The following is a 13,804-nucleotide window of genomic DNA, read 5'->3' as shown; positions in this document are numbered from 1 at the left end:
ACCAAAAAAACTATCTTGTTGCTATCTTTTTCTGTCTCTTTTTATAATCATCACACCCCCTAATATAAATTAAGGTTAGATTAAGAAGAGATGAACTGTGGGCTGAATACGGGCTATCAGTCCAATACCGATCACCTTACACAATCATCACCTAGGCAATGAGATTACACCTTTAGGACAGAATAAAATCATATTGATTTCCGATGGACGATATCAAGACTACTAAATCCTCTCGTGATAGTATCAGTGGTTAGTGATGATTTAGACACCCTCGAGATTAGGATTCAAGCCAATCATCATGTGTTTGATTGTGAGGACCACCATGGAGCCTGTCACCAGGAACAGCACGTTGTGATTTATTGTTTCTGGTGTTAAAGCCTGTGGTGGTCACCTGCCATTTGTTTTAGTGGTCTCATGCATCCCTCTCCCCCCACCAGATCTTCTTTGTGGTCTCATATGTTTCAGATTTTGGCTCTGATGACCTGAAGCTCACATTCATTATTCACAGCCTCCTTCTTCTTCTTGCTCTTCGATCACCAACTTTGAAGAAATCAGGTGGTTGTGTGTGTGTGCTCTTCATAGTCATCAACAGTTTCATTCACTGCTCTTAAGTTTTCAAGTCTGTGGTGGTCACCGGGCCATATGTTTTGGTGGTCTCATGCATCTCTGCCTCTGCCATATCTTCAGATCTTTCTTCTTCTTCTTCTTCTTCCATTGCTAACTCTGAAGAAAATAACTTGTTGTGTGTGCTGTTCAGAGTCTTCAACAGTTGAAAGTGCCAAATATTGAAAACAATGAACACTTTTATATAGATCCTGTCACCAAGACATGCTTGTTTTTAGTATTCAAGCCTGTGGTGGTCACCAGCCATCTGTTTTATGGTCTCATACATCTCTGCCTCTGCCAGATCTGTTTATGGAGAATCATGTGTATCTGCATCTGCCAGATCTTCTTAGATCAAGAGGGAAAAAAAAAGTATGTTTCTGTTTAGATCTTGCTCTGATAACCTGAAGGCCACATTGCTCCCATCTTTCTTCTTATTCTTCTCTTCTTCTTCCATTACTAATTCCAAAGAAAATAGGTGGCTGTGTGTGCTTTCTATAGTTTTCAACAGTCGAAAGCACCAGATGTTCGAGTAACTTATCAACAAACCAAGAAATAAAAAATTGGAAACGATGAACATCTACATTGACTTTGTCACCAGAAACAGCATCTTGTCATTGACTTGAAACCTGAGGTGGTCAGCAGCCATATGTTCTTGTGGCCTCTTGCATCCCTCTTCCACTGCCAGATTATGGTAGAGCAAGGAACAAAAATAAAATAAAAAATGGACTCAAATAATCGTAGTATGTTAGGAGGAATAGAAGAATTTTAAAATCTAAAAGAAAACACATAGATCAATAAACTAAAAAAAGAGTATATTAAAAAAGTTATCGTAAGATTAACATTATTCGATAAATTCATGCTTATATTCATGGAGAAAATTCATATTCTTTAATTTATAAGATTAATATACCTCTTAATATTAATCTAAATAATGTTTTTCTCGATTCATTAAAGAGTATATTTATAGGAACAAATCAAAATTTATTAAAGAGTTTCGATTTAACTAAAACTCTTCTAATTAGTTCAAATATAATCAGAATTCTTAAAAATACTTGTCAATATTAAACGACAAATAGATATCAAATATTGCTTATCCTAATAGTCTTTTTATTTTTGTCTATCAGAGGTGAAGAAAATTGAAGCGTATACATTTGTTTAGGTAGCAGTTTGAAGAATCCGAAGTCTGACCATAGAACGAAGCAAGTGAGAAGGATAGTATTGGAACGTGGAAAGACTCTCCTCCCTTTCGTATGGCACACACAAAGTCAGCACAACAAAAAGAATAATCAAAGCATTGATCTGTTTATTTTTAGTATATTTATTGATCAATCCTTATCTTTTTTTTAATATAATATTATATTTCTGTTATAATTATTATAACTGAATCAGACATCCATCTAATCAAATTTTAGATCAACGACATGCAAATCACAAAGGATATTGTTAAATAACAAGTTGGCCAAAAATTGATTGCATTAGTCTGTAAATATTTTTCTTAATTTTCTTGCTCATAGGATCCTACCCTAACCCACCATGATCACATGTCTTTTATAAAAGAAAAGCAAGAATGACTTGTCATATACTTAAGGGTATCATTTTATTAGTTGTGATAAGGAGTATTACATTTATCTGATTTGAGAAAAGGCTAGGTGGTCGATACTCTCTCGATCATCATCTCCTGCCAGCTCTATGTCGCACGGGACAATACAAATCGACACTGCGTTACAAGAGCCTGGATAAGTCAACCAACATCACAGGAGGTTGTACGGGTCAATCACCCACATAAATACATCGCATGAGGTATGAACGATCCTTGTAGCCATAGTTCCCTCTTGTCGGTTCCATAGGTATAAAAACTAATCCTCGGAGCCTGAAAAGATAATCGATCCCCAAAAATCCTCATCGGATATATAATTAGTTTCCTATCAACTAATTTAAGCATCGAAGGGGTCGGATCAAAAATCTCATACGACGTCGACCTATTACGTAGAGTCCTGATGGAGATTGAATCTACTCTAATTTCATCTACGAATTGTTTTTGTCGGTCCTTGCTCAGCTTCAATCACTCCACCCTTCTCCCAGAAAAATTCACCCCGATGATTTCACGCCTTCGGGATAAGATCGAGCCATCCAACTGTGATAAAATTTTTTTCAACAACTAAAGAGATGTTACGTGGAATCACTCAAAAACTATCCGTTTCTTTTATACGATTATATGTCCCAAAGTCAATATTTATTTTGCAAGGATATAATTATGGCTTTAGTGCAGTTGATATCACATGCCATTAACTGTAAAAAAAAAAAAGGTATAAGAAGAGTATAATGTAAATTAATATCGTTCAAATAAATGATATCTAATGTTCTCTGATTCCTCATGATTTAATAGGAGAATCAAACTAATTCTAAACCACACATCAAGATCAATTTTAAGTTTGGAGTTTATATATACAAGGCAAATTTTAGAAACAGATTAGTTATCATTAAAATTTTTAATATAGAATGCATACATGCACACACATCATAATGAGTTTTTAGAAGATATTAATGTAAATTATAATGACATACATGAAAAACTTCTAATTTTTGAAAGGATATATATATATATATATATATAACAAGTATACAAAGAAGCCTATAATTATATCAATCAACAACTATAACAAGTATACAAAGAACATAGGATCCAACTCCAAATAATCATGGTTTCTATAATTTTTATATAATAAGAAGTTGTGATAATTGGTTTAGTACTTTGAAAAATTATTGGTGTTTATTCAAATGAGTATTTTGGTCCTTTTCAAAGCACATTATTTCCCCTGCTGTCATTTTACCAAAATAATAAAACAATAATTTAAATGAAAATTAAAATTTCATTATATAGCTAAAAATGTTAACAAGTTAAATAAGAAAAAATGGCAATTTAATATGACTAATCGATTTTTTTATAGTTCAAAAAAAGAAAAACCTCATATTTTCGTATATATTTTACCAAATAAAATTTCGTTTTTATTAATCACTTAAATAATTATTACGATTCATTGTGATTATTTAAATATAATAAATTAATAATTTAAGATGGCTACTCGACAACTTCAAATTTATCCTCAAAAATTCCAATCCAATCTTATGTCTTGTAAAAAGAAAAAAAAAGAAAAGAAAACCTCTAAATTTTTTAATATTTTTCCGAATAAATTGTCATTTAGTAATTATTTACATAATTAGTTAAAATAAAATGTTTGTTTAAAATGTCAAGAATGGCAACTGCTTATTTTTGTTCCGGAAATGCCCCTATGGTAGTGGAATTGCGGTGTGGAGAAAATAATGAGAGAGAGAGAGAGAGAGAGAGAGAGAGAGCGAGTTGGGGGGTTTCACCAGACCTCCCCCGTGGGGGCATATTCCGTGCGAGGATTCGCCTCTCCTTCCCTCCGTTAAACGCAAACCCTGCAAAGCAAACAGGAAAAGCCAGCACGCACCCTACGGATTGGTTTCTCTTGGTCCCCATCACTGGCGATTTCAGGTGGGTTCTTCCTCGCCGGTTCTTTTTCTAGGTTTGATTTGATTTGGTGGCCTCTACGTCCGCAGAAGCTCCGATTGAACATGGTTTGATGGGATTACTCTCTTGCCCTTCGTTTTCGTTGGGAGATTTTAGCCCATTTTACTCGGGCGGTGGTCTTTCTGCGGCATTTTACTCTTCTGAGCGAGGGATTTTTTGTCGAAAAGTTTGATCTTGTTCATGTCGTGATGGCAAAAGTCTCGTTTTTTTTATTTTTATTTTGTCGGAAATGTATGATTTTGGGGGCTCGCCATTGAGGCGATCCTAGATCTTGTGAGGGCTCTCCAATTTGGCGGTGGATTTGGAGTTCTAGACGTGCCTGCGTATGTTTCTTTCTACATTTCGATGTGTAATTCGTTTCCTGGATCTTGAGTATGTTTATTAATTGATAAACAACATGGACTTTCTTCCTTTTGGGAAGGCTTGTGCCATGTTTAAAATCTACTGCTGGATCTAGACTTAAGGACCATTAAATTTTGGTCTCAATTGTAGTCTGCACCTATTAGTTGTTCTGTTTGTTGACCCTGGTGGCAAAAAGGTTTTACATGTTTATTACATGTAAAATATAAATACTGCTATATATTATTTTGCTGGCACTCGATGCATGACATAAATTTCAAGAATTACCATTTAGTTTCTGTTTTACTTTTGGGGTAGCAATTGTTTTACTTGTCAGTATAATGTAAAATGGCACATGTATAACTCTCATTTTTCTACAGAATATTCCTGCAATCTGATGGTATACAAATAATGCCTCAAGATCTTGTTGAACTGCATTTGCATCTCAAATTCATAGAGCATTTCATTATTTAGATTATGACACCTGACAACTGTTAGATCTTTTAAAAATTTTCGAAATTTTCACTATGTATATGTGCTTCCTTAATGCAACTAACCGGTTACTTCCTTTTAAAAGATTAACATTCAATGATAGAATTGAATCGATGTATATATTTGGCAGGTTAATAAATAACTGTTGGGTATATATTTAAATGAGAAGAGAAACCAAAAGTCAGTTGGATCAGATAAACAGACATGATGTTCAAAGTGTGGGTTAATTGCATGCTGTGAAGTTTATGATGATGATGGCAATAATTTGAGGCTACTGCTTAATTTAGTTTCTAGTTTGCATATTAAAGCATTGTTGCCTTCCAAGATAAACACAAGTATTATTATTATTATTTGTTCTGTTTTATAGTGACATACTTGAGGTCTGCTCTTAAATACCAAATAAATCTTTATGTGCTTTCCTTTTTAGACGTCAATAGGTAACCGTTCCATGTGATGGTGTTCATTTGATTTAGCTGACTGACGATGTACTGTCTTTATGAACTAATTAATTGAATATTTTCAGGAATCTTTACAGTACATTTTCCTTTTTCACTTCATGGTTGTTGGTGTAAATTGGGAGGAACATATCTTGATAGACTGATATACCAGCATCAGGATCAGGATCAGTTTATCGCTTTGACTACAACAAAGACAATCTTCTATTGGAAAAAGACTATGGGCTTTGTGATAAGTGCATGACTAGCTTCTGCTGATGTGAACTGATATTGTATAGTCAAAAATTGTTTGTATTTTGTTGGTTGACAATGTTCAGTCATCTGGCTCTTGGAAATTCTGCAATGTGTGCGAGCTGATCTTATGGTAATTTGTGACTTAGGCCGGCAAAATGGATTAGATTATTTAGAGTATAATAGCACTTCCTTGGAGAAGTGGACCTTGTAGAACTGCCTCAGCTCTCAAAGTAGTAAACGCTTGGAGCTACCATCAAACTGTTTTTGATTGAAACATACTGTCAGTTATATGGAGGGCTTGGTGCCTCATTCAGGCTCAGTGAGGCAGACATCTAATCGCAAGTTTTCTTCAAGCAGTTCTCAGAAAGATCTATGGTTTATCTGCAAACAAGGGTCTGTAGTTGAACTTGATTTAGCTTTGTTATCACTAAAGAAGAATGGTGGAAACATTGATGCGAGAAATGTATTTGGCCTCACTCCTCTTCATATAGCAACATGGAGGAATCATGTTCCTATTGTGAAGAGGCTTCTTGCTGCTGGTGCTGATCCTGATTCAAGGGTATGCTATTCAAACTTTTATTTGTTGCTTTGCCCAGATAAATATCATCGTTTGCTGACATGTTATGCATAGTGCTCTGACAGATTCAAAGATATTTCACCTCTTTGGTTTGCTCGATTTCTATGTTTCGTTCTATATTAGTAGAAACTTTTGCATCTTTCTTGGACTATTATTAGATTTTATGATATGGTCAGATCTCTTGAGATTAGAATTACTTTCAGGATGGGGAGTCAGGATGGAGCAGTCTCCATAGGGCACTTCATTTTGGTCATCTTGCTGTGGCCAACGTTCTTCTACAAGCCGGTGCATCTCTCGCTTTGGAAGACTCTAAATGCCGTATTCCTGTTGATCTTCTTTCTGGACCTGTGTTTCTGGCCACAGGAAATGCATCTGATTCAGGTACCTCATTTCTATTGAACATTGGAACAACCGAGCTAAAATTTTCTTAACAATTATAATTACCTGCTATATGCTCATTTATAGTATTAAGTCTCAGGTAAATTGTCGAGTGCATATTGTTGATTACTTAATCTCAACTTTTTGTGTTGGATTTTGTTACATTGTCATTTGCCGGGTGAGTACATGCCTTTCTCTTGGTTGTTCAAACTGAATATACTATTTGGATCATATTTTTAATTTCTTATTCCTGTTTCTCTGTCATTTTAGTTGCAACAGAAGTCTTCAGTTGGGGTAGTGGGACAAACTATCAGCTGGGAACAGGCAACGCTCATATTCAGAAGTTGCCATGCAAAGTTGATGCACTCCAGAGCTCTTGTATTAAGATAATTGCTGCTTCAAAGTTTCATAGTGTAGCTGTTGGTTCTGATGGGCAACTTTATACTTGGGGATATGGAAGGGGTGGTCGGTTGGGCCATCCAGATTTTGATGTTCACAGGTATATGGTTTCTGTCTAATTTGGTCTCTTCTGAATGTCATGTAAATAGGAGCATTCAGTGTTCCTTTTTTATTTTTAAGGGTTGGGAGGTGCCTATAGGATTCAAGGGCTGAACACTATCAATAATCTTCACGAAGTTCAAGTGGACATCAGTTTATATTGTTCATTGGATGTTTAATTCAGAGGCCACAGGGTGTACATGACAGTAACTTGTTCTACTCCAGATAGCAAGTCATATAGCAATTAAATGTCTGAATTGTCTGTTATAGAAAAGCAGATGGCAAATATTAATTACCTTGTAATGATAAATATATACTACAAACCCCGATCATGGGAATATTCAGAAATAAAGTATAAGCAAGTTGAAAAAGGGCTCAAGTCTATGAATTATTTTGAATAAACAAACCATTCCACAAGTGATTGTTTTTTTTTCTTGAAAGAAACAATATTTCACATTATAAATAAAATAAAATAATTATCTGCAAATGCTATGCACTATATTTTTTTAACCTGAATATTTGTCTTTTTCTAAGTATTTGCTTGTTTCTCTAGCCACTTTATGTTGTACCTTGTATTCACTTGTATAAGCAATTAAATTAGTCATCTTATAGGTGATTGCTAGAAAGCATCACCTTGTTGGGATACATAAATATAATAATTTGCAGCCTTAAATAATCAAGTTTATACATTTTATTTACTTTTTTCTTTTTAAAAAATGTTCTGAAATTTTTTGTCACTGGAAAATTTTTCTGCTTGTCAAATTTCAGGTATTTTCTATTGGAAGACAAAATCAAAAGTAGATATCCCACAAAAGTTGAACTCCATGTTGATTTAGCATTGTAATTTCCTAACCTAGTCGAGCATGATAATGGAAGAAGCGATTAGGTGGTCTATAGTGAACTAAACTTCATGGAAATAAAAAAACAGATGATGAAGTAGAAATGTGATAAGATTTTAATATCAAATAACACCAATTATTATGACAAGAGTGGAAATGTATGGTTTGAGGAAGGAAAAATGTAAACTATTTGTGTTATTTTCTTTCTTTTTTCTTTTTCTAGGGTTCGGGTGGGTTGTCCTTAGTTGTTGCATGCTCTCTCTAGTTAAACTTTAGGAAACAATTAATTGATTTATTTTCAAGCATATAGCAAAGCTGAATAATTTGTGCTGATGGAGCTTTTTGTGTCATAAATCTTTGGGGGTTGCTGGTTGAGCTAGTAATTGAATTTTCATGGTAGTTGGATGGTGCTGATAGTGTCTTAATGGAATCCATCTTTATGCTATTTTTATGTGGTGTAACAATGCAGTGTCTTTTCTGGTCCTATAACAAGTGCACTCCTGTAATGGCTTTCATGCTTTGTTGTTTTTTGCAGTGGTCAAGCTGCTGTGATCACGCCTCGGCAGGTGATATTGGGCTTGGGTACTCGTCGAGTCAAGATTGTGGCAGCAGCCAAGCATCATACAGTAATTGCTACAGAGAGTGGAGAGGTTTTTACTTGGGGATCAAATAGAGGTACATTGTTCTGCATCTTTTTTCTGCTGATAAACATGTTTGTTCTGTTCTCAGGTATAGATAGGCCATTGGATTATGCAGCAGTTCTGTTTCTTTTCAGCCATCATATTCTCCAAATTATATTTTTTACTCCCATCTATTCATGACTTGTGAGCTAATACCATTAGGTCATGACATTTAGGTTTGAAAATGATTCCTTATTTGTTGTGGTATAAATATTGCATGCAGAGGGTCAGCTTGGCTATACTTCTGTTGATACACAACCCACACCGAGGAGGGTGAGTTCCCTTAAAGTAAAAGTCATTGCTGTTGCTGCTGGAAACAAGCACTCTGCTGCAGTTGCTGAGTCTGGTGAAGTTTTTACATGGGGCTGCAACAAGGAAGGTCAGCTTGGTTATGGTACCTCCAATTCAGTCTCAAATTCCATACCAAGAATGGTTGAGTACTTGAAGGGGAAAGTCTTCAGAGGAGTTTCTGCAGCCAAGTATCATACAATAGTTTTAGGAGCTGATGGTGAGGTAAATATCCACCCATATAAGTGGAAAGATGGATTGTTGGTACAAATTTTCTTTTCTAAAACAAGTTTTAACAATAATAAATCAAGTTAGCATTCCCCTAAAGGGAAATAGTGAAGAATCATGATCAAGAGCACTAACAAATATTGTGGGAAGCAAGTAAAATAACTTGAAATAAATTTAGTGGTTTTCAAGCAGTTCAATGTATTTTCTTCACCAGCTGGTTCACACTTTACACTGCTTGTCAGCCTTTAAATGGTATGATGGTGATCATGCTTCATGCAGGTTACATGTTTATCCTCTCTGACTTGCCAATGCTTATTTATTGTTGAATTTATGCATGCAGTTCATTGGTTTCTGCTAATCAATGCCTGCTATTGACTTCTTTGATGCCATGGGACCCAGTCTTATAGGTTTCTTAGCCTCATAAATTGAAACTTTCATGTCCTGCCTCTTATCCTGTTGGTCCACCTTGACACTATACCAATTCCTAACAGTATAATTAAAAAGCTGTGAATTGCTTCACCTCTAGTTTCATCTTGAATGGTGGTCCCTTGATTTTGGAGTTTGGTTGATGTCTTGTGATTTCAACTTGCACTGAGCTTAGTTTATGTGTTCTTTAAAACTTTGATAGGTATTTACTTGGGGCCATCGCCTTGTCACCCCAAAACGTGTTGTTGTTAGCAGAAATATTAAAAAAAGTGGAAATACACCCCTTAAGTTTCATCGAATGGAGCGGCTTCATGTTATTTCAGTTGCAGCCGGAGTGGTTCATAGCACAGCCCTTACTGATGATGGTGCCCTATTTTATTGGGTTTCCTCAGATCCTGACTTAAGATGCCAGCAGGTTTGTTACTGTTAACATATCCTTGGATTTAAGAAGTCAAGATACGGAAATGACTCCAACGAGTTCATGATATTTTGGTTGTTTATATGTGGTCTTTTTTTTTTTTTTTCTTTTCTGACCTTTCCTTTTCTTTTACATCTAGCTCTATTCAATATGTGGAACGAATATCATTAGCATTTCAGCAGGTAAGTATTGGACTGCTGCTGTTACAACAACTGGAGACGTATATATGTGGGATGGGAAGAAATATAAGGATGGGACTCCAATTCCTGCTCGCTTACATGGCATTAAGCGAGCTACTTCAGTGTGTGTTGGTGAAACTCATTTGCTGGCTCTTTGTGCTCTTTATCATCCTAGTTATCCTCTCAGATCAGAGGTCTCTGTTGTTGAACAATTATCAGATGTCAATGCTGAAGTGGAGGAATTAGATTATGATAATTCTTTCAGTGACATCGAAATTGATACCAGCCCTAAGACCATTAAAAATGATGTTGGTAGCAAGGATATACCAAGCCTGAAAAGCCTATGTGAGAAAGCTGCAGCAGAGTTGCTGTTGGAGCCAAGGAATGCTATTCAACTATTGGAAATCGCTGATTCTCTAGAGGCTGATAATCTTAGAAAGCACTGTGAGGTATTTTCTTTTATTTTCTCATCCAAAGTTGAACTAGGAATCACTTTTTCCTTACTTTGTCAGAGAAACCTAACAATTAGGAGTCATGCAGGAATTAGCTATACACAATCTTGATTATATTTTCACAGTCTCGGCATCAGCAATTGCAAGTGCCTCACCTGAAGTTCTGGCCAAGCTTGAGAAACTTCTCGATGCAAGATCTTCGGAACCCTGGAGTTATCGTCGCCTTCCCACACCAACTGCTACTTTCCCTGCCATCATTAACAGTGATGAGGAGGACATTGAGAAAGGACATTTTAGGCTTAGAGATAATTCTGACAATGTACTCACAAAGCAAGAGAGCTCCAGAGTTGACTGTTTTGTGCAAACTGATATGATTACTGACCAAACTGTCTTCAAACAAGTCAGAGCTCTTAAGAAAAAATTGCAGCAAATAGAGATCCTTGAGGCTAAGCAGTTGAATGGGCATCATCTTGATGACCAACAAATTGCAAAGATTCAGACCAGGTCTTCACTCGAATGTGCACTTAACGAGCTAGGCTTCCCCCTTGAAACAGAATCTACACTATTGTCTTCTGGCTTGTCTGATGGAAAGGGGAATAAGAAGGCTGAAATTTCTAGGAAACAAAGGAGGAAACCTAAACAGAAGGCAACACAATCTGAAGTTTTATCTGTAAATAGTGAAATATTTGAGGAGCAGAATTCTGTTAAGGGTTTTCCAGATATCAAAACTCTTGAAGTTGCTGAAAATATGGTAATCTTATGAATTCTTTGTGTTCTACCTTTATATTAATCTTATTAGTTTCTTGTATTATTTATTGCACATTCTGTTGAACCTGAAAGGGGAATCCACTAAAATAATTGACCATATTGTTTTAGATATTTCTTAGAGAGAGTTATCATCTATGAACTCTTTTCTTTTCATATATGCTTTGTGATTCTTCTCTCTGGGTTAACTCCAACTATCAGCTTTCATGCACCTTAAAATATGTTGTTTTGGAAACGATTAATGGTTAAGTATAGGCTTAGAGTTTGGATACTCTGTAGTTCTCCTTTTGTTGCATATGCATCTGCTGAATATATCTAACTGCACCATTTTGGGCTGGATTTTGATTGTCATAGTTGCTGGATGTTTCCACTCCTAGATTTGACCATTTGTCAGTCTGGAAATCACAATCACAGGTGGGAGGATTTTGGTAGACCCTATGATGCAGTCCCTGATACACCAGATATAGGAGTTCTCGTAGACTGCTTGGACTGAATTGACTTGCATGTTAGTTATTAGCATCTTTTTTTTATTGTGGCTTGAACCTTGTTACAAACAAAATCATAGGAGAAAGACTTTGAATTTTAATTTATTAGTTAAATACTCAATTTTTTAATTAAGTGTAATAGGTGGGTTCCATGTTTTGTACAGTGCACCATTATATATGTGTTTTAGAATGTTAAGATTTTATACCTCAGTTCTAATAATGTTGAATTATTTTTCTGACAAATTGTCTGTATAACAGGAAAACACTGCTGTGGATGTCAATGCCATCACTAGAAGCATAACCATGGAAGATACCTCTTCTAAAAACGAGAAAGCAATTTCTTTATCCCATACTAATAAGACTTCCCATTTAACCACGTCAAAGAAAAAGAACAGGAAAGGTGGCCTGTCGATGTTTCTGAGTGGTGCTCTTGATGATGCCCCCAGACATGCCCCTCTACCAATGCCGAAAAATGAGGGACCAGCGTGGGGTGGTGCTAAATTTACACACACTTCTCTTCGTGATATTCAGAACGAACAGAGCAAAACAAAAGAAATAATTCCTATGAGGTCGAAAGGTAGGTGTGAAGATCCAACAGATCCTGCAAATAGTGGAAAGGTTCGATTAGGTTCATTCCTGCCAAACATATCAAGCCCAATAGTTATAGTCCCAGCAGAAGGAGTTGCTGGACCTGACGGTGAAAAGAGCACACCTCCTTGGTCATCTTCAGGAACTTCACCTGGTCTGAACCGGCCATTATTAAGGGATATACAGTTGCAGCAGGTATGGGACATAATCAAAGTAATATTGCAGATTATTACCATCTTAATATATACCAACTACGACTCTGGGCTATTTATATTGACTATTGACTTGATTGTGGTAACCTGGTTTTTGGTAGTCATTTATAATATATAATTTTTACATATTGTCAGTCACTAGATATTTTTTGGAAGTGATTAATTTAGTATGTTATATCACTCAAAACAGTTGTACAAATTTGTAGTCTTAAGAGTTACTAGTCTAAGCTTTTGGTGTAGCATCGTCAGTCCCTTGCTCATTGCAAATTAAGAGTTTGAAATTCTCTTCTCTACCTACACATTGTCTGCTGGATTGTTTCTGGTACATGTTTTGACATTGCTGATACAATTTGGACTTTCAGTCTATACGGTGCTTGACTCATTTTTTATGACTGATATTGAGCCTTTGTTTATCAGTGTTGGTAGTTATACTTTTTCCTTTTTCTTTCACCTTAACCATAGCATTGCATTGTCCATTTTTCTACCTTCTGAAAATAATAAATATCATGTTAACAGGAGAAAAGACAGGTGAACATCTCACACAGCCCTAAAACCAAAATATCAGGCTTCTCAGTATCTTCAATAGGCTCACCTTCGGAGGCTGGTGGCCCTAAGGACTCCGTTCCAAACCGCTGGTTCAAGCCTGAGACTGATGCTCCATCATCCATCCGGTCGATCCAGATTGAAGAGAGGGCAATGAAGGACCTTAAGCGCTTCTACAGTAGTGTCAAACTGGTGAAACCTCACCATTAACCATTGTGATCAGTAAGAGCTTTTATGTTCTTCCTTCTTTCTAGGTAGACTTGTAAATGTGGCTGTACAGATGCTGTAACTTCTTTTCCTTCACAATCTATCCTCATTTTTAACAATTCTGCTGCCGTCAAGTATTTTTGTATTTTGGTTTTAGATTGCACTGGTGCATGCTTATTAACATATATGGGTTTTGTAAAAACTGGATCCAGGTGACAAGTAAATAAAACAGCTGGAGAATTGCATTATCCATGTTAAAGTTTTAATTCCTCCATTTACTTCAGTAATGTTGTAACAATTTCATAACTTCACCATCTTAAAAAAATATAAGCTGTTGTTATGCACAGCATGTTTGAGTTTTC

General features: G+C 35.9%; 1 protein-coding gene across 1 annotated transcript; it reads left to right on the top strand.

Moving 5' to 3' along the window:
* Positions 1–3,939: 3,939 nt before the first annotated feature.
* On the top strand, positions 3,940–13,690 carry LOC135581035 (uncharacterized). The gene is made up of 11 exons (XM_065194652.1): positions 3,940–4,123; positions 5,514–6,238; positions 6,460–6,637; positions 6,905–7,133; positions 8,507–8,646; positions 8,875–9,164; positions 9,796–10,008; positions 10,151–10,639; positions 10,731–11,393; positions 12,151–12,675; positions 13,209–13,690. Exons 2-11 carry the CDS (start codon positions 5,969–5,971, stop codon positions 13,443–13,445), a joined length of 3,234 nt encoding a protein of 1,077 aa, XP_065050724.1. The 5' UTR covers positions 3,940–4,123; positions 5,514–5,968; the 3' UTR covers positions 13,446–13,690.
* The last annotated feature ends 114 nt before the right edge of the window (positions 13,691–13,804 follow it).

The sequence above is a fragment of the Musa acuminata genome, chromosome BXJ1-8 (genome assembly GCF_036884655.1).
Source record: "Musa acuminata AAA Group cultivar baxijiao chromosome BXJ1-8, Cavendish_Baxijiao_AAA, whole genome shotgun sequence".
Taxonomy (NCBI): domain Eukaryota; kingdom Viridiplantae; phylum Streptophyta; class Magnoliopsida; order Zingiberales; family Musaceae; genus Musa; species Musa acuminata.
The sequence above is the reverse complement of the archived record's forward strand: the minus strand, read 5'-3'. Positions and strand labels throughout refer to the sequence as shown.